A 25,968-nucleotide genomic window follows, 5' to 3' on the forward strand; every position below is an offset into this window, starting at 1 on the left:
GCCTGCATTTCAGTCACTGGTTGATGAGGGTTCACCAAAAACTTATTACTTCCCTAATTAGTAATTAAAAAAACAATCATGATAAAAAGTGAACTGTAAGAGCATGGCTGTACTCTTACAGAAAGGCCATCTTTGGAAAGCCAACATGGACCACCAGCACATGAATAATTTCTTCCAGAGTTGAAGGATTCAAGTACTTTTGGATAAGAAATCAAAAATGTTAGCACCCTCCTTAATTTATTTTTGAAGGACAATGTTTACATACTATATTTTCTCTCTTTGTTGCGGGTAAGGGGAAACCTATAGAAAGATATTATTACAGTTAAATAAATGTTATTCTGAAAGGACAGGACATAAATAAGAAACATTCCTATGCTCTTGCCATCCCCATTATTGATGTGTTCATCTACTTCTAATTTATGTGGCTGCAAATAGAGATTAATTATGCACAGACTGGGGGGGTAAATATTCAATTTGCTTTTCCTACCATGTTTACTGACAAGCTTTTGCAGTTGTTGATCTAAGTACTCCTGACGTTTTGTTAATGCATTTAGCCATTTTCTACGCAGTCTCTCTAAATCCCGATCCTGGAAGAAAACGAGGGAAATTATGGCAAATATAACGGCAAGACAAAATACTTGAAACCAATGCTCCATCTACCTTACTCTAAGTCTTCAAAACTGTAAAGTATCACACATCAATATCTTTGTCCCCACTACTAGTTGACACTAATCATTATTTGGAACAGAAAGTTCCAGAAATCAAAGAATTGTTGTTCTAGAACAAGACAGCTTCTGAAAAGACATTCTCTGATACCTAGAACCAGTTTTATTTCTATTGGTTCAAGAGCAAGCCTTACAACTAAGATCTACAATGTCCCTTTGCTGGATAAAAATCACAAATACTGGGGCGCCTGGCTGGCTCATGTGACTCTTGATCTCGGGGCTGTAAGTTCAAGCCCCAAACTGAATATAGATCCTACTAAAAAAAATAAGCAAATTAAAAAAACATCACAAATATTACTCAACAATCTTAAAATTTATATCCCTGGGAACCATCATAAGAATTCCTCAAATCTTAACTTGTTTCAGCCTTCAACTTGTTTCACTAGTCTCTACAAACAACATGTAATGTTTCTCTCCCTTGTTTCTTGTGTGTAGGGGCAATTTGGAGGGGGAGAGGGCGTTATCAACAGACTAAGAACTCTACCATTCAACACCTGACTGTATACCAATCTTGCCTCATTTCCTTTTGTAATAAAGTTAATAAGACTGGGTAGATCAGTGGAATGCTGAAGATACAGTGTGTATCTGGATTTCACTAAGGCACTTAACCAAATAGCTCATGACATTCTTGTGGACAAGATGGAGAAATGTGCAATGAATCTACTTGAATGAAATCATAAATGACTGAAATATCACATCCAAAGAACAGTGATTAATGGAATAATGTCAGCTTAAAAGAAGTCTCTATTGTTGTGCCATAGGACTCTGTATTTAACCCTATCAGATACAATATTTTATCAGTCACTTATAGGAAGGCAGACATTTTTATCAAATTAGAATGATGCAAAACCAGGAGAGTGACTACACTGGATGACATAATCAGGATCCAAAGAGCTCTGACAGTCCTAAACAATGACTAGCAAGACTAACATGATAGAACTGGACAGACATAAACAAAATCTTGCAGGAGATTAGGAAGGGTGGAGGGGGCAAAACCAAACCTGTGTGACTCTTGTAAGTGGGGAAGGCAGACCTGGTTTAAAAGATGGAAAATACCTAAGCAGTGTGGCTTGACTGAAGCTCAGTATGAGATAGCTCTTACAGGGAAGAGGAGGGGTGACTCCACTCAAGGAGAGAGGGAGCGCAAGGAAAAGGATCTGGAGAAATGGATCTGTAGGAAACTTGGATGGGGAGCTCTAAGTTTGGAAAATGATGAAAGTCACAAATGATTTCTTATATATAAGACTACAAAACTCTGTTTTAATTTGAGAAAAGCAATATTTGAATCAAAATTAATTGTGTAATTATTAAATAACAGTATAGCAAGACTCAGGAATGTGTACTTCAGTACTTTAATCAAGCTCATTTGATGAAGCTAACAGGTGCTTCCTTACCTGGTAGCTGTCCATGTCCTCCTCTTCCTCCTAAAAGAAAAAATACATTACACATAACTAAAACAATTATTTTTTCAAGAATCAGGCTATGCTCAACAGCCAGAATCTTTTGCCAGACTTTATATTTTCTAATTTAATGAAAATACTGTTTCATCTACCACCTATGTTCACCCTCACTCTTTGCTTTATAGTTTTCAGGAAGTTGGGAGTAAAACCTTAAGCTTCTCATAGGAAAGTGAAGAATGCTCATTTGACCTTTTCAGGAACCGGTACAATACTCTCCCTGCTGGGTTTATAGTCCCACTCCCCAGGAGAAATCAAACACCTGCTGGCAAAAAGTCTTTACAAGCCAGTAGGGGGTTTCTATAGAAGGGTGGGTGATGGGGGAAGTTAATCACTAGTAGGCAACTGAGGAATTTCTGGAGGCTGAGATGTCTTAACCCTCAGTTTGCCATGTACCAGGGCAAAACCACAGTCTGGTTCAGGTGCACTGATTTCATGCAAAAGTAATACAGTAACAAACAAACAAAAAAAGACATCAAATTAAAAACTGAAAGAAGTGTTCATGGAAGGCAGTTTTCTGGCAAGTTCCAAAACACTCTCTTATCTCATTGGGTCTTTCACCAAGAATATAACTGGCACAGAGACAGAAACTTACATGAAAGGTCTCAAGAGTCTTGGGGGATCTGAGCGTTCTAACTTTTACACATCCAATGCCAACAGACAATATACATTCTTCCATCAGTGGTAAAGTCCCAGATTCCTGCACAGACTTCACTTCCACTTGAACTCGCCGAGACTGTCCCTGTATCAGAGACAAATTTAAATTTATTAAAATCAGTTTAATTTCCAAATATTTGGTTTAGAGAGACCCCTACAGGCTGATGTTGAGAAAGCATTTAACTTTGGAGACCTATCTCACCACATCTTTAAGTAGTAAACTACAAATTGAAAAACTAATCAGGAATAATAATTTACCTTTTCAGCAAGTAGAAAGACATGGAATATATGGACTGCATATTTTTTCAATAAAAAGAAACATTACCAGAAAAAATTCTAACAAAGGAAATGCAAAAAGGAAGGGACAAGCAAAACTGTTCAACTCACCATCAAATAAATGCAGATTAAAATAAGCACAAAACACTTATTTTCACTTACTAAACTAGCAATTACCTTTTAAAAAGGCAATTTTCAATATTGCCCAAAGGTTATGAATCAGGCAACTACATACATTGTTAGTGGGAATATAAATTGGTACAGCATTCTGCAAGGCAATTTGCCTTAAAAATTTAAGTATCCCCTGGCTCAGCAATTCAACTTTCTAGGAAGCTGTTCTCAGTAAATAATCATATATGTGTATAAAGATCTTAAAACAATGTTAAGAATAACAAGAAACTAGATATAAATAAATGCATAATATTGACAACTGCTTAAGCTACAGTATATAAATATAAAATATACAGTCATTAAAATATTGTTGTAGAAAAACATACATAATATATTAAGCTAAAAAGTATGATAAACAATGTTAACCAGACTTAGAAAAAAAAAAAGAGGGATTACCAAACCCAATAGATATAGTAGGATCTACTTTTAAAAATCAGCAGAGTAAGAAATAAGAATGGTGACCACTATCCTGGAATCACTGCTCTAATCCCAAATAATTTATTTTTTCAAATTTTTTTTTTCAACATTTATTTATTTTTGGGACAGAGAGAGACAGAGCATGAACGGGGGAAGGGCAGAGAAAGAGGGAGACACAGAATCGGAAACAGGCTCCAGGCTCCGAGCCATCAGCCCAGAGCCTGACGCGGGGCTCGAACTCACGGACCGCGAGATTGTGACCTGGCTGAAGTCGGACGCTTAACCGACTGTGCCACCCAGGCGCCCCTAATCCCAAATAATTTAAAACCATGTTGCAAAATGAAGAACCGAACAGAAAGCTGTTCCTTCTTAAGCATATTTTCATAATAAATACTATGTGATCCTGTATGTTTACAATGAAACAGTATTTTAAAATTCCCAATATTCCCAAATTACTGACTTCAGAGTTGACTTATAAATTTTAGGGATGTAAAACAGAATCTGAACAATGAAATTTGAATATACAATTTCAAATCTCCTCCCCCCTTCCATCAGATTTTAATTCCCAAGAGCTTTGCATTATCAGGGAAATCAATTTAGGCAAATGATTAATCTGAAGGCCAGATTTGAAGAGATGAGTTACAGATGTCTTTTGATTTAATATTTTCCAATAACTATGCATCACTTATTTTGTGGAAAGAGTACCCCCAGAAAACATTTTGATTGTCTAAAATAGTTTACTCATTTCAACTAGCTATGTTTTATTTGTTTACTTCCCCTAAGACAGAAAGTAACCCACTTTCCATGGGTGCCCACATGCAAAAGGTGAAGTACAGGCACTGTGTCGGGGGAGCGTTCAAGGTAGGCAGAAGGAAGAAAAGGACACAGAAGCTCTGAAACTGCTTACTGTTCCACAGAAAAGCTTTGAACAGTATACCTAAACTAATAGATTGAACTTCGTGTAACTGCTGATATTTGAGCATTTTTTAACTACAAAACTGGCAATTTTTTATGGCGAACCTAATCAGTTCTCCTCTGCCGCTTTCCTGTTCGAGAACAGTATGTTCTGGTTTTCAAATATATTACATTCAAATGAGACGACTATCCAAGGCCCTCTATGAACTAGCTGCCACATGTTTCTATAACCTCCTCTGTTGCTGCTTTCCAGATCTTCCTACATATTACTTTCTACCCAAACTCACCTAATTCCAACTACTGTATCTTTATTCTTGCTGTTTAGGTATGAAAAATATTTCCAGCCTTTGCACGATTGTTTTGGCATCCACATCAAGACCCACACCCTTCAGAAAAAGCCTTTCCTGGGGTGCCTGGGTGGCTCAGTCGGTTAAGCATCCCAACTTTGGCTCAGGTCATGATCTCACGGTTTGTGAGTTTGAGCCCCACCCTGTGCTGACAGCTCAGAGTCTGGAGCCTGCTTCGTATTCTGTCTCCTTCTTTCTCTGCCCCTCCCCAACTTGTGCTCTGTCTATGTCTCTCAAAAAATTAATAAATGTAAAAAAAAAATTTTTAAGAAAAAGCCTTCCTTGATTAACTCAACTCATTGAATACTTTTAGTAAATGTTGTCAGATATGTGACAAATACTTATATATTCTATTTATACTAACAGAAAATTATCTGGTCTTGCCTTCCAGGCGATGAATTTCTAAGCATCCAAAGATTTTATATATATACACACACACACACACACACACACACACACACACACATCTTTTCTTTAACAGATGTTCAGAAAAAGATGTTCTTCACACCCATGAGAATCCTATTTTATATATATATCTGATGTTATAATTTAAACTAATTTCCTTTTGCTTTTAGATCTTTGCCCATATATGAATGAATTTGCTACAATTCGTTTGCTAGGGTCAGAGAACAAGTACTTACCACCTTCCTCCTTCTAAAACATTCAGAAACTTAAATATTTAAGCAAACTTTCTTTTTCCTTTAACCATTTCTCATGTTTTGCTTTGAATGATTTTGATATTCATTTTTCAAAAGCTATTCTAATATTTTACTATTGTTCTAAAGTCTGGAAACTATCAGGGCACCTGCATGGGTCAGCCAGTTAAGCATCTGACTCTGGATTTCGGCTTAGGTCATGCTCTCACAGTTCATGAGATCAAGCCCCAGGTTGAGATCCTGCTTGGGATTCTCTCTCTGCCCCTCCCACAGGTGCATGCTCGCTCATTCACTCGCTCTCTCTCTCTCTCTCTCTCTCAAATAAATAAATAAAGTATGCAAACTATCATAGGATACAATATTCTACTAAATACTGAATTAATGTAAAGTATAGCAAAAAAAAAAAAGAGTATTTCCAAATCTTTTATGTGAATTCTATTAAGATATTCTCTCCTATGGCAGTGTAGACACTTTATAGGTTACAATCTGCCTGCAGTTAAGTGAAATTTCCCACATATTTCTCTGCTGTATTGATTTCTAGCAAATATTCATGCAACTCAGCTGCATTTATGTAACATCTCCTATAGTATCATACAAAGATACTTTGTCTTTGTCCTCAGATCCTGGCAGAGAGCTCCTAAAATTCACAGAACTTCCTGAGTGATAATGATTATAGGTGCATCTTTTCATGATGCAGCTTAAAAAAAATTTTTTTTAATGTTTATTTATTTTTGAGAGGCAGAGAGAGAGCGTGAGCAGGAGAGGGGCAGAGAGAGGGAGACACAGAATCTAAAGCAGGCTCCAGACTCTGAGCTGCCAGCACAGGGCCCAATGCGGGGCTTGAACTCACAAATCATGAGATCATGACCTGAGCCGAAGTCAGTTGCTCAACCGCCCCTGCCACCCAGGCGCCCCTTAATGATGCAACTTTAAACCTTACAATCCTCGGCAAGCCCCTAGATAGCTTCAGGAGAGGGGCCAATAGTCCAAAAAAAACAAGCCTTGATCAGAAGTCTGGAACTGTCAGGTCCACCCCAAAACCTCAGGAGAGAGCAGAGAAAGGATGGAGACTGAGTTAATCACCCATCAGTTATGCCTACATAATGATGATCTATAAAAACCTACAAACAATGAGGTTCAATGAGCCTCCAGGTTGGTGAACAAAACAAGGTGGTGGGAGGGCAGCATACAAAGGGAGGATGCCGAAGCTCCTTATCCCTCCTCCCATACTTTGTCCCATCATCTCTTCCTTCTGGCTATTCCTGAGCTGTATCCTTTATTATGGAAACTACAAATAGTAAGTAAAGGGGAGGAGAGTTGGGTGAACCTCCAATTTTGTAGCCAAGCTAGACAGAATTGAGGACCAGATACTTGCAACTGGCATCTGAAATGAGGACAATCTTGTGCTGAGTCTAAGCCCTTAAACCTGTGCAGTCTGACACTAACTATGAGTGAACTGAGGTTTCAATTCAAACCGAACTGAACTGTAGGACACCCAGTTGGTATCTACAGATAATCAGAGAATTGGGTCTAGATGGAAAAAAAACCCTTTCATTTCCCAAGTACCAAGCACTGGGCTTCATACACAGTATCTCTGTACCTCACACCTGTCCTACAAAGTGGGTGTTATCATCACACTTTCCACTGTATACCTAAGGAAAGGTTCTGAGAAGTGACTGAACTTGCTCACAGGTTTACAGCTAGGCAGTGGGAGACCAGAACTGAACCCTGGCATGTTAGACTGTGAAGTGCCTGTTCTTTCTGCCACATCACAATGCTTCTCCTTGTCCTTATAAATATTCTAATGCTGCTTAATGTTTCTATTATTGCCCATAATTCAATTCTAAGTTGTTCTTTAAGCTTATCTTTTTTCTTACTAAACCTATCGGGTGCTGATTTTAAAGTATTATAAATAGCAATATTTTTTTTCTTAACATTTATTTATTTTTGAGAGAGAGACAGAGTGTGAGTGGGGGAGGGGCAGAGACACAGAATCCAGAGCAGGCTCCACACTCTGAGTGGTCAGCACAGAATCCGATGCAGGGCTCGAACCCACGAACTGTGAGATCATGACTTCAGCCAAAGTCAGACACTTAACTGACTGAGCCACCCAGGTGTCCCACACAGCAATAATTTTTTAAATGAAAGAAAATAGACATGAAGTAGGAGACAATTTTAATACAAAAAATGGACTTGGCCAGTCTAGATTTCATTATCAATGACATTTCCGCTAATAGGAATCCAATATTAAGCTTTATGGTGCCAAAGAATTTAATGTTAACATTCAGAATGATAACATTCACAATTTTGTTACCTGCCGGAGTTGAAAGATTCCTCCTGTTGGCACATCCTTTGCAGAAATTACTTCTACAGGGCAGTATTCACCATTCTCATTCTGTTCCAAGATTTGGACCCAGAATTCCACTTTTCTGGTGACTTCACTCCATCTAGGAAATACGTGAAGTTCTTGGAAATTCATACATCTCAATTTCAGCACAGACAGCTTAGGATCCTTCACATGACAACTAGCAATGATAATGACCTCCAAACAAACTAATTCAGTAGAATGATCTGATTCAGTGAGTAATACACAAATACATACTAGCACATATAATTAAAAGCAAAATTAAACAAATTTAACATCAGAACTAGAAATAGTTCTTTTAATTCATTCTAAAAGGTATGATAATGGGGTGCCTGGGTGGCTCAGTCAGTTAAGCCTCCGACTTCAGCTCAGGTCATGATCTCATGGTTCGTGAGTTCAAGCCCTGCATCGGGCTCTGTGCTGACAGCTCAGAGCCTGGAGCCTGCTTCGGGTTCTGTGTCTCCCTCTCTCTCTGTCCCGCCCCCGCTTACACTCTCTCTCTCAAAAACAAAAAAACGTTAAAAAAAAAAAAAAAAGGTATGATGATTATATATTCCAAAGTGGTTATTCAAAAATCCAAACATGGTAATCAGATGCACAGAAGCAAGTACAGTGATTATCTTTTCATAGATAAAGGTAGTGCTATATATGCTTTGGTAACGTGACAAGTATCTGCTCAGGTTAGTAAAAGAATCAAGAAAAAAGTCTCAATGTCTAAGTTTAGGAGTTGCTAAAACTTTCTACATGCAAGAAAAGAAAATCTGCTTCTCTTCTATAATAAAATGAAAAGCACAAATATATGCTCTTTCAGTCATTCCCCTTCAACTTTTCTTTTTAAAATTCTGGTCAACAAATAAACCTGCTTCCTTCCATGACTGATGGCATTTCACACTTGATCTTAGCCAAAAGGCTGAGAAGCGATGACTGATAGAATTTCAAAAGAACTTTGAGCTAAAGACAAAATAAGTAAAACCTGAATTCTCAGGTATATCATGATCCATTCTCCCTCTAGTTGATTAACTAGAAGTAATTCAGAATGGGGTGCCTGGGTAGCTCAGTCTGTTAAGCATCTGACTCTTGGTTTCAGCTCAGGTCACGATCTCAACAGTTTGATGGGTTCAAGTCCTGCATTGGACTCTGCACTGGCAGCATGGAGCTTGCTTGGGATTCTCTCTTTCTCCCCACCTCTCTCTCTGCCCCTCCCCTGCTTGTACTGTCTCTGTCTCTCTCAAAATAAACTTAAAAAAAAAAAAAGTAATGCTAAGCAACTATTCTCTAAAAATTCATTCATTCTTTATTCTTAACTATCTATATATTTAACTTCTCTTCCTTCACTCTTTCAAGTTCACTCCTCCAAGGAAGTTTAACTGTGCTTTAAATACCCTGGAAATAATACCATCTATCCCTGGAACACTAGTAATGTTCAGGAAAGGGTTACCTTTATAAATAGCAGTATTAATCTCTAGCAACTCTTTAAAATTGTAAATGGAATCAGATGGTATCTAAAATTCACCTGTCCCGAAGACTACGTGTTTTTGCTTGGATAATCCCTAAATCCCACAGGGCTGGGTTTTTCCGAGGATCATTCATCTTATGGCCATATACTTCAATTGCCAATGCCCCTTCTGAAAGATGCTCAATGAAGTCTTCAGTAATGTTAACAGAAAACTCCTAAAAGAAAATAATGACAAAAGAGGAAATACTTTCTGATAACCTTATGATTATTCATACCCACCATCACATATCTACTCCATTAAGGAGAAGAGAAATGGAAAAAAAATGTTTTAGTTCTAAAACAGAATCTTTGAACATGCATGATGAGTGCTCAGAAGGTCTAAGGTTCTTGACTTTAAATATAATTGTAACTCTGATTTAAAAAAAAAAAACTTTTCGCCTTGAAAATCTGTTGTGAAAGACCAGCACTGTATTCTATTTTGTTATTAATATTTGGGAAGCTATTTTAAAAGTATAAATAGTTATATTAAGAATTCCAAAAATGAGAGGTGCATGGCTGGCTCAGCTGGTAGAGTATGTAACTCTTGATCTTAGGGTTGTGAGTTCAAACCCCACACTGGGCATGGACCCTACTTAAAAAAAAAAAAGATTTCCAACAATGATCTACAATGTCTTCATATAAAAGTTATTACATGCAATAAGGTAACAGTGTTAGAATAACAATTTTTCTAGCTTTAGGACACAATTATCTCCAATAACAGGAGAGCAGGAATAAATAATGATTATCAGTGCAAAAAAAAAAATCACCCAATTTTTAAAAATTCTCCCAACCTATCCATCTTTATAAGATATATATGACAGCATTTTGCAATAATTATTAAGTTCCAAAATAGTTTATTTTAAAAAGTCATAAAATCCACACTCTCTCTCTTGGTCTTTAACACACAAAGGTATTTCTATGTTTAAAATAGATGAAAAAGAGACCTCTCTCTTGAAAGAAATGAGATGGATCAACTGTGGTTCACTAGAAAAACAGAATCAACAGTCTGACCATCCTGGCTCTTCTAATCACTCGCCACAGGTAAACTGACTTCTCTGAACTGACTGCTGCTGCTAAAACAATAAAAGCACTATCATCAAATACAACAGTGGTAAAGATCAGATGAAGAATAATATAAACTGCTTAGCAGGGCATCAGGTGTTCAATGAAGTTCATCATTGTCTCTTTTCTATCTTCATTTTCTCAAAAACACTAGTTTCTTACAATTTTTAGATGACAATCTCTCCAGTACTCTAACTCAACACATGGATTCCGTTGAGAAGAGTATATATGGCCGACCCGTGAACAACGCAAGGGTTACCAAAACCCCGTGCAGTCAAAACTCCACACAGAACTTTGGACTCCCACCCCCCCAAACTGAACTACTAATAACCTGCCATTGACCAGAAAGCCTTACCACTAACATAAAGGTTTTTAAAATTTTTTTAATGTTTATTTATTTTTGAGAGAGAGACAGAGTGCGAGCAGGAGAGGGGCAGAGACAGAGAGAGACACAGAATCTGAAGCAGGCTCTAGCCTCTCAGCTGTCAGCACAGAGCCCAAAGCGGGGCTTGAACTCACGAGCCATGAGATCATGACCTGAGCCAAAGTTGGACACTTAACTGAATGAGACACCCAGGCACCCCTAAACAGTTGATAAACACAGATTTTGTATGTTATGTATATCCTATACTGTATTCTTACAATAAAGTAAGCTATGGAAAAGAAATGTTATTAAGAAAACTGTAAGGAAGAAGCACCTGGGTGGCTCAATCAGTTAAGCATCCGACTTTTGATTTCAGCTCAGGACATGATCTCATGGTCGTGAGATTAAGCCTTGAGTAGGGCTCCCTGCTGAGTATGGAGCCTGCTTAGGACTCTCTCCCTCTCCCTCTGCCCTTTCCCTGCTTGCAAGCTCTCTCTCTCTCAAAATAAAAAAAAATTTTTTAAAAAGATATATATTGATACCAAATTATTCAACAAAATATTGCTCACTTTACAGTTTTGTTTCTACCTAAGTATTTAAATGCTGACGGAGTCTGGAAAACAAACTTACATTGCAGTGATCAAAGACAACCATGCATTGAGGCTCCTTGCTGACAGGAGAGGAGGAGGAGGTATCAACTTCAGGTGCAACAATTACTGGCTCCTGTTGGTCCCAGAAGTTGTATTTGCAGAACACAAAGTGGGACAGATGCTGTGGCAAGCCAGTGGCTTGAAGTATTTTAACCTGAAGGAAAAGGAAGGCTCTATTTGTTTTTAACTCAGAAAAGGTGCAACAAGTACTCTAAGTTAGAGATGGACCCCAGTCTTGACTCTGTCACCAACTATTGGTTTTTGTTGACCAAATCCCATTCACTTGGGGACTGTATTTCTGCATCTGTGAAAAGGTGACGACAACTATTACATTTAGTGAGAGGTTGACAAGAGAGTAACACAACCTTAACTTGGATGTTTTCAAGTATCTACAGAGCAATTCTAGCTTCTTATAACTACATCATCATCACCATCAATCTCATCATCATCATCATATTATTATTATTAATTATAATTAACTGAGAAAAAGAAGGTTCTCAACATCAACACCATTCAATGATATGAATTTGGCTAACTATGGATGTGTCATAAGAACATAAGAGTGTTAAGAATGATTTATGAAGAAAGAAATCAGCATCCATGACAATAAGGAATATTCAGTAAAGGGCGAAAAACATTTATTTGATATTTTAAAGAATAAGAAAGAATAAGGTTCTTGAGTAGAATATTATATGCTACTAGAGGATTTTCTGGAAAATTTAAAACGCCTTGGGAATGTATACTTTGAAGATCTGAAGGGATAAATGGAGATTAAAGATGGTGAATGCTGACCATCTCTGTACCAACTCTTACTGAATGCCTCCTCCACACAGATTCAGGGAAGAGATGAATCAAAGGAAATGCACCCTGGACTGTAGGAGTGCAGGGCTTTGTGATAACAACATGCAATTAGAAATATATGTCTAATCAGGAGTGCCTGAGTGGCTTGGCCAGTTAAATGTCCAACTCTTGATCTCAGCTCAGGTCTTGGTCTCAGGGTCATGAGTTCAATCCCTGTGTTGGGCTCTGCACTGTGTATGAAGCCTACTATAAAAGAAAGAAAAGAGAAGAGAAGAAAAAAGAGAAAAGAAAAAAGAAAAGAAAAGAAAAGAAAGAAAGAAATGTATGTCTAATTAAACCCAAATGTGCCAAGAATAAATGCCCATAATGGATTTTAAAACAGTCAAATATTCTAAATATTTCTTTTGGCAGGCAGTGTCAAGTTGATTTTTAAGTTAGAATTTTTGTGATAAGTTGTGACATTCTAAAACTCCTCCAGCTATGACAGAAATTCAATTCTAAAATTAATTGAGCAAAACTAAATTTTGATTTTATAATTGATTAGGGGCTGACTTTCATGACTGAGCATTGATTATTTATTATGTTTTTCACTTAGTCACTTCCTGCATGTTGTATGATGTACTGTGTCCCCAGTAAATAAATTTAATAAAAATAAACTTGAATATGTGGCTGAAGTTGGTATAGTTCAGCAACCACAAATGTAATCATCTTAACATTTCAGGAAGCAATAATAAGACAGAATATCATGCAAAGTAGAGGACTATTTTCTCCTATACCAGGTACATAAGGGGTAAGCAATGGTGGAGAACTCCATTATTATTCATTATTCCCTACAATGGCAACAAGATTTTGAGACATTCAGATAGCAATTCCCCTGATAGGCTACAAAAAAGACAGATTGACTAATGCATTTTATTCGTCTAAACCCAATAGAGCAATCAGCGTTTGGCAATTAATTTTTTGTTAAATTTAAAAAACCATCGCTTTTTCACTAAGTGTTTAAAATTTTTTTATTATATTCTTTAAGGTGAGACAATATGGTGTTTGAGAAGATTACAAGATTTCTGTAGAACATAAATCTAAATAAAAATCTCTGTCACATGTTAGCTTCTGCTTTTGAACAGATTAAATTCTTGGTTTTCTCAGGCTGAGACTTCTCCTATGTGAAACAGGACAGCTACCTAATGATACTGGCCTGAGTACTGACCATATTAATGGAATGAAATGAAAACACATCAAAGCACTGAGTGGACAGATGTTTGATACTATTCTTTGTGATTAAATTCCATCGGAAAGCCAATTTTTTTCCCTTAGAAATCAATCTCAATTTTAAGGTTGAAATAAATTAAAAAGATTTCATATGCTGAACTATATCCTACAGGCAACTTATCAGGAATAAGACTGCCAGGAACGAAGAATACCAGGAATGAGGAATATCTTGCATCCAGAACATAGTTTTTGGGTTTTTTTGCTTTTTAAGTTTCTACATACAGAAATCAAAATCACCACAAGGTGTCAGAATACCACAGATTTCGACTTGCCACTGTTCATTATAAAGCCCAGGAATGTCAGAAGACATGTTGTTTGGGGTTTTAAAATACACTAATTTAATTTAATGTAATTGAAAACATCAATATGTGAATATGTGCACACTTATCTTTCATCATAGAAAAATAAATCTAGACTGCTGTTATAAGCTGGCGATACCTATTATTGTTAAGTGTCCCAGAATGATTTGTTTTTCCCACCAATATTTTATTGTCATATAGTCTGTCTTCCTCATTTTACACAAAAGACTATTATATGCTTAGAATATGGTCTCTAAAAAACACTTTCCACTGAAAGGAACTAGGTTCCTTGGAGACATAGCTGATTCTAGTTCTGGGAGAGGAAATGTCCAGAATGAAACTAGAATATTCATCATACCAGGAAGCAAGAAAGCTTGTAGCATAGTCCATGAGGGTTACGTTTGTGTCAAAAGGACTCAAGAGACAACTGAAGAGGAGCCCACAGGCCAAAGATGGGATAATTTGAGCTTCAATATAGGTAATAAATACAATGGATCAAAACACATCAAATATTTTTAAATCAAAGAGTTCACAATAACATTTGGCCGAAAAAAAAAAAAAAAAAAAAAAACAACAAACACCTCACTGGCCACTTTTGTAAGTTTGTAGGAAAACCAATTAATTATTTTGAAAATTAGTTTAACATTTTTTTTTCAATGTTTATTTATTTCTGAGACAGAGCTCTGTCTCTACAGAGCATGAGTGGGGGAGGGGCAGAGAGAGAGAGGGAGACACAGAATCGGAAGCAGGCTCCAGGCTCTGAGCCGTCAGCACAGAGCCCGACATGGGGCTTGAACTCACAAACCGTGAGATCAGGACCTGTGCCAAAGACGGTCGCTCAACCGAATGAGCCACCCAGGCGCCCTGAAAATTAGTTTTTTAAAAAAAGGAGAAAAGAATGCAACATTTACCCTGCCTTTCCTATACAAATTGTATCCCTGAAGAACAAAATAGCTGATATAATAGGAAGATTCTCTCTAGAATCTAGAGAAGAGTTCTATTTTTTTAATATAATTTATTGTCAAATTAGCTAACATACAGTGTGCACAGTGTGCTCTTGGTTTTGGGGGTAGATTCCCGTCTTCACTTATATACAACACCCAGTGCTCATCTCATCAAGTGCTCTCCTCTATGCCCATCACACATTTTCCCCTCTCCCCCAATGCCCCCATCAACCCTCAGTTTGTTCCCTGTATTTAAGCATCTCTTATGGTTTGCTTCCCTCCCAAGAATCTAGAGAAGAATTCTAGCTAACAAATGGTGATAGAATTATAGTATCATTCTTTTCTAACTCCTAATGAAATATCTAGGTAATATCATCAGTAATTGCTAACATCTCCAGAAGAAAACCAGACATAATATGACTGCGGATGGAAGAACACACCAACACCTATAAAATGCCCTTGCTACTCCCCTTCCCCATATTATCACCTTCATATCTAACTACCAGTTTAACACATTCAATAATACCAATCAGCAAAATCTAGATTATGAGATAATACAAGACCAGTAAGTCAGTTTCTACAATAAAGAAACTATGGGGTAAGAGAGAGAGGAGATAACAAGAGAGGAAGCAAGCCAGCACAAGGCCAGTGACACTTTAGATTCAGATCTAAATCTAAAGATTAAGATTTAAGTGACACATCACACAAGCCAATCAAGGAAACTGGGTAAATCATGATATTAAGAAAGTATTAATTTTAGATTATGGTATAATAGTTATTTTTTTAAGTACTCTTCTTTTGGAGATATATACTAAACTATTACAGATGAAATATGATGTCTGGAATAGCTTCAAAATAATCCAGGGGAAACAGACAGCACAGAGCAGCTTGGGTGTATGAGTCAGACATGATTGACCATGAGTTGATAATGTGGAGGGAGGGTAAATAGGGATCAATAACATTTTTCTCACTACTTCTTTATATGTTTGATATCTTCCATTAAAAAAAATCTGAAAATATTTTAAATTCTTTTTTTTTTTAAAGCTTATGTTACCCACTATATACTACTTTTTTTTTCAGTTCTGACTTTCTCAAATGAAACTGTATCTGTGTATGGTACCTTACTAATGGTAAACTTTTACATAGTTGCATTTACTAGTCCATCACTTTTAAAAGGAGCCATTATGGAGTCATCAAGTCTATGTCTCCACCTTTGATAATCATACAACCTTAGAGAAAATGTTCTAGAATCAAGAATAATACAGTAAGGATTAACCTTTTAGTGAATTAAGAATTTTCCCCTACATTCTGAAGCACCTGACTTAAACATCCGAGGCCTTCTTAATACATACAAAGACCCATAGAAAGGAGCACATCTTTAACAGCTGTAGTAGCTTCCCCATAGCTTGCAGCAAATGCCTCACTTACTCTTTTCAGTATTAACTCCAATTTTAGTATTTAGTATTTCAGTGTTTAGTATTCCAATTTAGTATTTCAGTATTAACTCCAATATTTACTGAGACACGGAACTGGACTAAGGATGGATTATGAAATACAAGTTAAGTTTAGGCTTCCTTCATTTCACCTTTTAATGGCCTTCTTCTCACTCATACACTGGTCCTATGATCCTTGTGGATTTCTCTTCCTCAAAAACCCTTTTAACTGGGTCCTACAGAGATTCTCAACCAATGGCACAGTGGATCAACACACTGTTTGGAAATGTGTAAGAGTTTTTTCATTGTCCTAATGAGTGACAGAGGTGGCACTAACTACACCAATTGGGTAGGAGTTCAGGAATGTAATGACCTACTTAAGATCTACCTAGCTATAGGGGCGCCTGGGTGGCGCAGTCGGTTAAGCGTCCGACTTCAGCCAGGTCACGATCTCGCGGTCCGTGAGTTCGAGCCCCGCGTCAGGCTCTGGGCTGATGGCTCAGAGCCTGGAGCCTGTTTCCCATTCTGTGTCTCCCTCTCCCTCTGCCCCTCCCCCGTTCATGCTCTGTCTCTCTCTATCCCAAAAATAAATAAACGTTGAAAAAAAAAAAAAAAGATCTACCTAGCTATTACCCATGAAAATACGACAGTACCCTATGGAGAAAGAGGTTTATATCACGTGCTTCCCCCCCCCCCCCCCCCCACTTCAAGTTCACTCTGAGTCTCACTTCCAGAAATTTTCCTCAGACTTTACTCTCTGAATTAATTACCTCTCCTCTATGTCCCAGAGCAACTCTTTCAACCTCTCTCAGAGCACTTGGGTCACACGATATTGGATTCTTGTGTGTCCCCCTCCACATAAACAGAAACTACACAGGTTGCTCCTTGACAGCAGAAATCCTGTCTTATTCATCTTTATGTTCTCAGTACAATGTCTAATAGATATCACTCAAAAATACTCTTGAATTGTATGCATGGAAAGACCAGAAAGAGCAGAGTTTGGGATGAGCACATGGGTAAGGGGAACAAAAAACACATGGAAAAACACGTGAAGAGTGACTTCTATATAATAGGAGCTTAGGAGCAGAACCAAGACTGGAGTAAATCTCTAGCATCAGCAGAAGTCAAGAGGTCCAATAGGAGGAAGAAATTCATGTGAAAAAAACTTTGTTTCTCTACAGAGAAGTTCACATAAACATAAATCCATATAACTTTGGAGCAGAATGTCCCGGAAAAAGAGGTGACTTATCTGAAACTTCAAAGAGTAAGGTAGTAGAAGTACCTAACTGGTAAATCAGTATATATGATGAAATATGGTCTCCAGAATACCAATACTAAAGATTTCTTTAGAGACAGGTATTTCAAAATTCAAAAGAGAACACAGTATTTATTGTCTAACTACCCACAATCCTCAAAATCCACCACACTTCCATTACTTCTAAATGAAACTGGGACTTACCATGCACACAAGTCTATTCTCCTGGGTTTCCTTATCACAGGAGAGATCTGTGGTGTCATCACCTCCAGCAATCCTTTCCCCAATGTCACCACTGATTCGCATCACCTCTACATGCAGCCGACCTGCCACCTATAACAAGAGAAGAAAAATGGGATTTTGTTATTTCTCCCATTTTAGAGTCAGGTGGTTGGGTTAATGGTAAATTAGAATTTAGAAGTGTAGGTTCTAACAGTTACTTTTCCTCAAAGTACTTGGAATAATCACCACCAAGCAGATGGAAACACAGGTAATAATAATACACATAAATAACACTTATTATTGATGAAAAAGAGTCACAACAATGTACTACCACCACTGTAATGTTTCCTAAACTTTTCTCTGCAGGGTATAAGGCAAAAAGAGAAAACTAACCTCTCCTTTCTGGTTGACAATTGGAACAGCATACTGTAACTTCACATCATAGAAGAGGGACTCGAGGAAGACATTCGCCACCCCAATGAGACTGTGATTTTCCTGTTCATCATAGAATGGATCAGCACGCTTGAAGTAGGACCGTATGACCTTTAAAGAGATTTGGAACATCGCAACTTCAGAAATCACTTAAAACAAATTAATTCAGGGAGGCTGGGTGGCTCAGTCAGTTGAGCGTCCGACTTTGGCTCAGGTCATGATCTCATAGCTCGTGAGTTCGAGCCCTGCGTCGGGCTCTGTGCTGACAGCTTGGAGCCTGGAGCCTGCTTCGGATTCTGTGCCTCCCTCTCTCTCTGTTCCTCCTCCGCTCATGCTCTCTCTCTCTCAAAACTAAACAGACATTCAAAAAAAATTTAAAACAAATTAATTCAACCTACTACCACCTTTTCATGGCCAGTAAGAAAGTGATCAAACTCAGCTTAAGTACAACACTGGGTCACACCCACTCCCTCTTCCTCATCCCCATCAGAATGGGGATCAGCATCCTTCACCCATGACAGAGCCATCTCAGTATATCATTACTTTATTTCTTCTCCTTTATGTGGAAATCTTGCCATGAAAATAGAGGACACATATTGGCTAGAAAAAGAAGTCGAGTGTACAAAAGTGCTCTTCAGTTGTCATTCATATCTATTCCACTTGTTCCTGCCAAACCATAAGATAATGGTGCTGCTTAACGAGAGCTGACCCCATATGCAAGAGTGGTTTGCTTTTTTGTAATTTGTTAATGTTGTTTTATTTCTAGGCTGACATACAAGAGAAATACAGAAGAAAAGAAAAAAAATTTAAGAAAAAATGTCATCTAACTATAAAGTCATTTTTTATGACAATCTGGAAAAATAAACATTTATTTTTAAAAACAAGATGCTAAGGAAGTAAACAACTCTGAGGAAACTTTCAAACAGTGTTGAAAGTTGTATAAATATGCATAACATGTATTTCTGTTTTAAATATGCACAAGTACATGGCCGACCTAAATGGGAAAACCTGCAACTTGAGGAGAAAGTTCCAGAGTACAGCTCTACATCACCCATTTTAAGATCAAAACACCTTCAAAATCTGCTCTTAATGGTATAAATATTAAGGTACCACTGATGCTGTACTCAAAAAAGTGATACTACAGGATACTATTTGCAAGGTTAAATGTGTGGAGAAGTGGGAAGAGAGATAATAAGGCCTGGTCTCTGTCCTAAGTAAATTCACAGTCCTGCACAGGACCAGACACACATGACAACTACAGATGTCAGAATGGAATGTAGAAGATTCTACAAGTAATCCAGAGAACATACAATGAGGAGAGGAAAGAAGATTCTTGATTAGCAAAACAATTTAGAAGGTTAAAATAAGTATTATTCTAGAAACAGGATTACTATTTTAGAAAAATGAACAATTCTTCCCTAAAATGGTTAGGCTCCTTCCTGCGTGATTCTTTCTATGACTACTGGTTAAGTCCTTTTTCTCAGATAACTTACTGGAGTATCTTCTTCACACTCCTTCCACTCCTGATAAAGGTCTCTCATATCCAGCAATCTGTTGTCCAGTTTTTCTAAAGACCAAATCTGTTTTCCTTTTCCTTTTCTTCTCACCTGGATTGCAGGCTCACTAAGAAGAGAGCCTCGCTGTAAAACAGTAAGAGTGACCATGTGAAACACAAAGATATCCATCACGGAAGTCAACCCTGACCGTTCTCTACCCACCAGTCAAATGTCATCAACCCAAACTAAAGCTGCTATCATCCTCTATTCAGTTCACTGCAAAACTTCCCAGAAACCTTACAAGCTTAATATGATGCCATTATATTCAATGGCGATCAAAATTTAAATTTAAGTATATAAATTAGATGTAATTTACAAAGTAAATTTACATAGTATATTATTCATATAGTAAATGGGATATAAATTTAAATCTAAAACCTAACAGACTAAATCATGTTTAATTGGATATTAAAAATGTTTTATTCAGACCATCATATGATCAGAGTCCCAGTGGGTAGAAAAAGAGTCATAAGCATTGAATGTGAAGGGAAAGTTTGCTGGGATGGAGAGCCAAGAAATGATCTTTTACTTTCAAGTTTGAATTTAAATATCTTTTTGAATGGGTAGTATGTTAATGTGGTACAAAACACAAAATGTTTAAAAGAGCAAACCATGAAAAGAATCCCATTTACCCATTTGGAGGCAACAAATGACACCAACGTAAAAATACACATAGCTTGAATTTAAAATTTAGAATTTAAAAGAACAGTATAGAACTAGATAGAGATGCTGGTCACACAACACAGTGAATGCACTAGAGGCCACTGAACTGTTTGCTTTAAAATGGTTAATTTTATGTTATATGAATCTCACCAGAAAAAAACCTAGAATTTAATGAAGTTTTTCCAGCTTAAAAAAGCAATGTGTTTTTAATATAGAAAAAGTTTTTAAAACCACAAAGTAGAAAATAAAAATACCCCTGTGAATCTCCCCCAGAGAGACGTATCTATCAGTTACTCATCAATTTAGAGTCACCAGATAATTTACCAACTGTTTGGATATGTCTACTCGGAACTTTAGGGGACTGTGAATACACCCATGTTACTTTAACATCCCACGTATAATCATTTTCAAAGAAACAGAATTTACATGATGAAACAAAGATTTTAGAATTCTGAAGCTCAAAAATTACCATTCTCTCATATTATAAAGACTCCCCTACCTAATACTCAGCCAACCAGGGAATCAATACAAAAAGCTCATCAGTGATCTGCAGAGAGTGGTACTACAGGCAGAGAATGCTAGAACCAGGAGGAAATGGCAACCAGCAATATGCTGAAGCATCAAGACTTGGCCCTCCTGCAATTACAATAAGCATTGGAAAAAAGAAAAAAAAAAAAAAAAAAGAAATTTCTGCCTCTCACCAAAATCACCAGAAAGAGGCGAGTACAAGGTCAGGAGTAAGACCAGAACAAGTAACGGTGTGCACAGCATGGACACGACATTAAGTGAAATAAAGAGTTTTCAAGTACCAAAACCAAAAGATTTTGTTGGATAAAAGAGTTAAGGCCCAGCCTGAGTTAAGGAGACTCTCTACTTAAGAAATACTTTCTTGTCAAGCTCATCTCTCCAGGTGAAATCTGAAAATACTAATCTAGTAAATCTATGATAGCAGTGTACATTAGTAGCCGTCTGTTAACGATGGCTGCTTCAACACCAGCAATGTGCATCATCTCTACCGGCCATCACATACCCCATGAACATACTCCCAGGTGTCTGGGAGAGAGGGATGCCCAAAATGACCTGCATCACTTCTAGGTGTTGACCTGGCTGCCTGGAGACAGGGTTGATCTTTCCAACAAGGTCCAAGCCAGGATACACAGAAAAAGCTACAGAGAGTCATGCTTAATGGGGGAAAAATGTTTCTGTTTCTGTTTTTCCAACTCAAACACTACAGAATGGAAAAAGACCTTGCTCTGCTCAGTCTTCTAGAAGAATATAAGCCCTATACCTTCTGCCCAAGATTAGCTTTCCTCTACTGCTTTTTGTCTGAGTCCCACTGCACCCATGGTTTGCCCTACAGATGCCAACAAGCAAAATAAAGTTCTAAGTTCACAGAATATATACCAAAAGACAAGTCTCAGGGCACCTGGGTGTCTCAGTCAGTTAAGTGTCCAACTCTTGATTTCAGCTCAGGTCATGATCTCACGGTTTGTGAGTTAGAGCCCCATGTCGGGCTCTGTGCTGACCGCATGCAGCCTGTTTGGGATTCTCTCTCCCTCTCTCTCTCTCTGCCCCTCCCTTGTATGTGCGTGTGCATGCTCTCTCTTAAATAAATAATTTTTTTAAAAAAATGCAAGTCTCCATAAAGCAATGAATGTATCACATCCACAATACCTATATTACTAAAAACATTAAGTATCACATTTGCCAAATATCTATTCTGTGGAATCATTGACCTTGATGTTGTGATGCCACAAGAAAAAGACAGATGTGGTCCTTGCTATCAAATTAGAACACCCAAGAAGGATTCATTAAACCTCTGCTGTGTCAAATACTGTAGGGGAAACAAAGCACACAGACCCTCAAAATATTTTTCTGAATATAACATTCTATCATAAAAATTACATATGAACATGATTGAGAGCTAGAAAAGAACCAAAATAACAAAGAAAACACCTGAATGGCAAGGATAGAAAACTCTGATGGGAACTTCCCTCTATATTTTATTAAGCTTATTACATTATACCACAAAAATTTGTGACCATGAATACACACATGAGACAACTAATAAACAGTTTTGCAGAGCAATCTGTTAGCAAGTGGAAATAACATGGTTTATGTAAAATAAACAGGTACGTTAAGGGAGGAGGGTTGTAGAGTGGTAACAAAATGAAGGGAAACACCACTTTCAGAAGATTCATCAGGAAAGACTTTTCAGAAATCATTTAAACAAACTGGAAGAAAGGGAGTTGAGGGAAATAAATTGGTAGAGTGTGGTGGGTGGAGGTGGAGAGGATATTCTTGTGGACAAAGGACATATATGCACAGAGGCAGAGAATTAAAAGCAAATACACTCTACTGGAGAGCGGAGAGCAAGTACAAAAGGATACAGACTGCAGAAAGTACAGGTGGGGAGAAGGCAAATCCACTGGTGTTTAATAACACTGGTGAAATAGACAATGTCCCCAATGACATCTTTGCCTCTTCCATGAATGGCAACCTCACCTTCCTGTTGGCATCCAGGCTGGAGGCTGGAATCTGCAGGGTTACTTTATACTCTGTTCTTTTATCCAGTTCCTCTGCAATGTAACTAGCTTCTCTCACCAACAGATTGGCTTTAACAATTTGTTCCCTCAGCCTCATCAGGCTGTTATTCAGTGTTGCTTCTCTTTAAAAAAAAAGGGGGGGGGATAACCGTCAAGCAGCACATCAGAATATTATGTACTACATAATACACAAATGCCAATCTGCGAACCAAGCTTTACAACTGCCTTTTGCACACAGGGAATACATTACTGACACCGACCCATGCATGCGCTTGTATCCGGGCTATGTTATACGTACAGGCACACGCTCGTGTAACAAGCTGGCCGTTGATTAGGACAGTGCTCACTTGACTGTGTATACAAGTCACCTGGGGGTCTTGATAAACTGAAGATTTTGACTCATGAGTGCTGGGGTGGGACCTGATATGCTACACTTCTATCAATCACCACCTGAGAGAGATGCTGCCTGTCTGCAGACCAAACTTGGAATGGCAAGAGGTTAGTTAAGTACAATCTGTAACCGTGGATGAGACATTTTAGTGCAACGCTAATTAGCCCATATAGAGATCAAACTTGCAATCTGCATCTCATTAGCACCATGCTTTACCTACCTGAACTAATCAGTCCAGATAACCACCTTTCTTTTTTTTTCTTTTTTTTTTAAAAAGCATCTACCCAAGCTTCAGAACCTAAAGTATAATACAATGATAAAGTATAACTTCTAAGTACAAATATTTGTTTATTCAATCCAAAAGCCATACAAACTAAAATGTGGCAGTACCTAACAAGGGCAACTTTAAAGAAATCAATATAAATTGGTAATTCCTGTTTTTTTCAAAAATGAAAAAAATAAGATAATGCCAAATGATTCTTAAGCTGTAACACTCTCTTTTTAATCTAACTTTTTTTCAAGTAATTTCTAGATCTCTTCACCCTGCATCTGACCTGGGCAGGTTACAGTAACAAGCACTGGCTGTGCATGTGTAATAAAGGCCCTATGCACCTACCTCTCTTCAGCCCACTGTCTCAGTCGCTGTTGAGCACTGGGTGAGTGGAAAGAAAACCTGTCCCCACTACGGCAGTTTTGCTTCTCAGGAGACAGCCTTCTTCGTAGCTGCTCCAATTCATGTTCATACATAAGCCTCTGGCGCTCTAATGCAGATCGTTTCTCTTCTTCATGCTGCTGTTCTAGGCTGTTCAATATGGACTGCATTGGATCTAAACAAGGGTTTTTTAAAAAGGTAAATAATGAACGAAAGGTGACTGTACAACACTATATATTTCAAATGCTGTTCTATATATTGCTATGCTGTTTGTCACCCTAATTAGTAAAAGAAGACTCTTGAAGACAGTTTGGAATAAACTCAGTTTTCCTTACTCACAATTACTCATCATATCATCTATTCTTGTTAGATATATGCCGAACTGTTTTCCATCCAGAAAAAGCAGGTCTTATTGTGTGTTCTACACATAACCTAAGAGTGGCAGTCAAGTGTCAAATCTGAGAAATTCTACCACTAAGAATAAAGTTGGCAGTGATTTGTAATCAAGGCTGAAAGAATGAAAAGTTTATATAATAAATTAAAACCAAAGACAAAAGAATAGAGTGCAGGGAATAACATAAAGATTTCCTTTTTTGGTTAACATTTAAAAGGTCTCAGTCACAAACATGTTTAACTCTCCACCAACTTTAAAAGATTCTAAAATGCACAACAGATCTGCTCACCATTATTACCCAGAGCCTTCATGGTAACCTCCATCTGTGCATACTCATAATTGAAGTTGATTTCACTGGACACCTCACTGGAGGAGTCTCCGTCTACATCCAGTTGCTCAGAACTGGTATCATTCTTCATGGAGCTGTCTTGTTCCTCATCCTCTCTATCTGCTTTCTTCTTCTTTTTAGGCAAATTCAGTCTTGGGAGAAAAAAAAGAGTATTATTTTTAAAATAAAGATAGGCACGTATTCATTCCATTCATTAAATACTGGTATTTGTTAGATGCCAAGGGGGCACCATGTAAGTGTAAGGCAATTACTATACCCAGGATGTTTATCCTCTACTAGTAGAAATACATACACATATGTGTGAATAGTTACAACAGACAGCATGACTTGGCCACATGACTGTAACAAGCGAGGTGCTGAAGAAAAGCTGAGGAACACTGTGATAACAACAGAAAGGATGACAGAGTAGGAAGTCATCTGAGGCAAGCCTTAAACAATAAGGAGAAAGCAGGGCATTAGGGCAGTGGGAACAGCATGAGAAGAGGTGTAGAAATGAAAACTCTCATAGTCTGGAGAAATTATGAATAAAACAACACAGGGGCACACAAAATGTCTATAGCAGGAATTGTGGGAGATAATGCTGGAAAGATCAATTTATCCCAAACTATGAAGGTTTTGAAAACCAAGCCAAGCAATTTCCACTTGATTTAGTTTGAGAAGGAAAAAAATGAAAAATATTTTCCACATACTTTGTATCCCTCTACCCTTTCCTCAGTAATCAAAATATCGACTGGCCTACAAGCAAAGGATCTCCATTAGCGATAAGAAAAGTCAGCTGATATCCCAAGCAGGGTGACCAGTGACAGGAAGAGGAACACAGCAGGATTCTAATTCTGTACAATCTCTAGTCCGCCCTTCCTTAGCAATACAACACCAGTTTTCTATGGGAAATAATGTGTGCAGTCCCGGGACACACACTTTCTCAGCCTCTCTTACAGGTGACAGGCAAATTCTAGCAAATGAGACAAAAGTAGAAGGTTGCTGGGGACTCTGGAAGATTTCTGCTTTTTCTGATCAAGAAGACAGGGCTAGTATCACCACCCATCTCTCTTAGTTTCTTCATATGTGCCCAGATGCTGCTTTGATGCCTGGAGTGGTGTAGCCATCTTTAGACCACAGACCACAGGGAAATGCCAAGACAGTGAAACAGTGACAAGACTTCTACCATGACAGTTTTGAAAGGCTTAGCCAATGCTACCAACCAT

General features: G+C 37.8%; 1 protein-coding gene and 1 pseudogene across 2 annotated transcripts in view; both read right to left on the reverse strand.

Moving 5' to 3' along the window:
- KIF13B (kinesin family member 13B) overlaps nt 1-25,968 on the reverse strand; it is a 209,443-nt gene that overhangs the window by 70,275 nt on the left and 113,200 nt on the right. For both annotated transcript variants that reach the window (XM_040467565.1, XM_040467638.1), the window contains 12 exons: nt 24,704-24,894; nt 23,985-24,195; nt 22,937-23,099; nt 19,706-19,852; nt 18,174-18,323; nt 17,763-17,891; nt 11,538-11,711; nt 9,500-9,657; nt 7,936-8,068; nt 2,778-2,924; nt 2,120-2,149; nt 488-587 (listed from right to left, as the gene is read on the reverse strand). In XM_040467565.1, coding sequence (XP_040323499.1) covers nt 488-587; nt 2,120-2,149; nt 2,778-2,924; nt 7,936-8,068; nt 9,500-9,657; nt 11,538-11,711; nt 17,763-17,891; nt 18,174-18,323; nt 19,706-19,852; nt 22,937-23,099; nt 23,985-24,195; nt 24,704-24,894 — 1,733 coding nt within the window. The remainder of the gene's footprint in view (nt 1-487; nt 588-2,119; nt 2,150-2,777; nt 2,925-7,935; nt 8,069-9,499; nt 9,658-11,537; nt 11,712-17,762; nt 17,892-18,173; nt 18,324-19,705; nt 19,853-22,936; nt 23,100-23,984; nt 24,196-24,703; nt 24,895-25,968) is intronic.
- Nucleotides 8,739-8,908, reverse strand: LOC121040582 (uncharacterized; annotated as a pseudogene).

This window comes from Herpailurus yagouaroundi, unplaced genomic scaffold, assembly GCF_014898765.1.
Source record: "Herpailurus yagouaroundi ecotype Mexico unplaced genomic scaffold, PumYag 28, whole genome shotgun sequence".
In the NCBI taxonomy this organism is placed as follows: domain Eukaryota; kingdom Metazoa; phylum Chordata; class Mammalia; order Carnivora; family Felidae; genus Herpailurus; species Herpailurus yagouaroundi.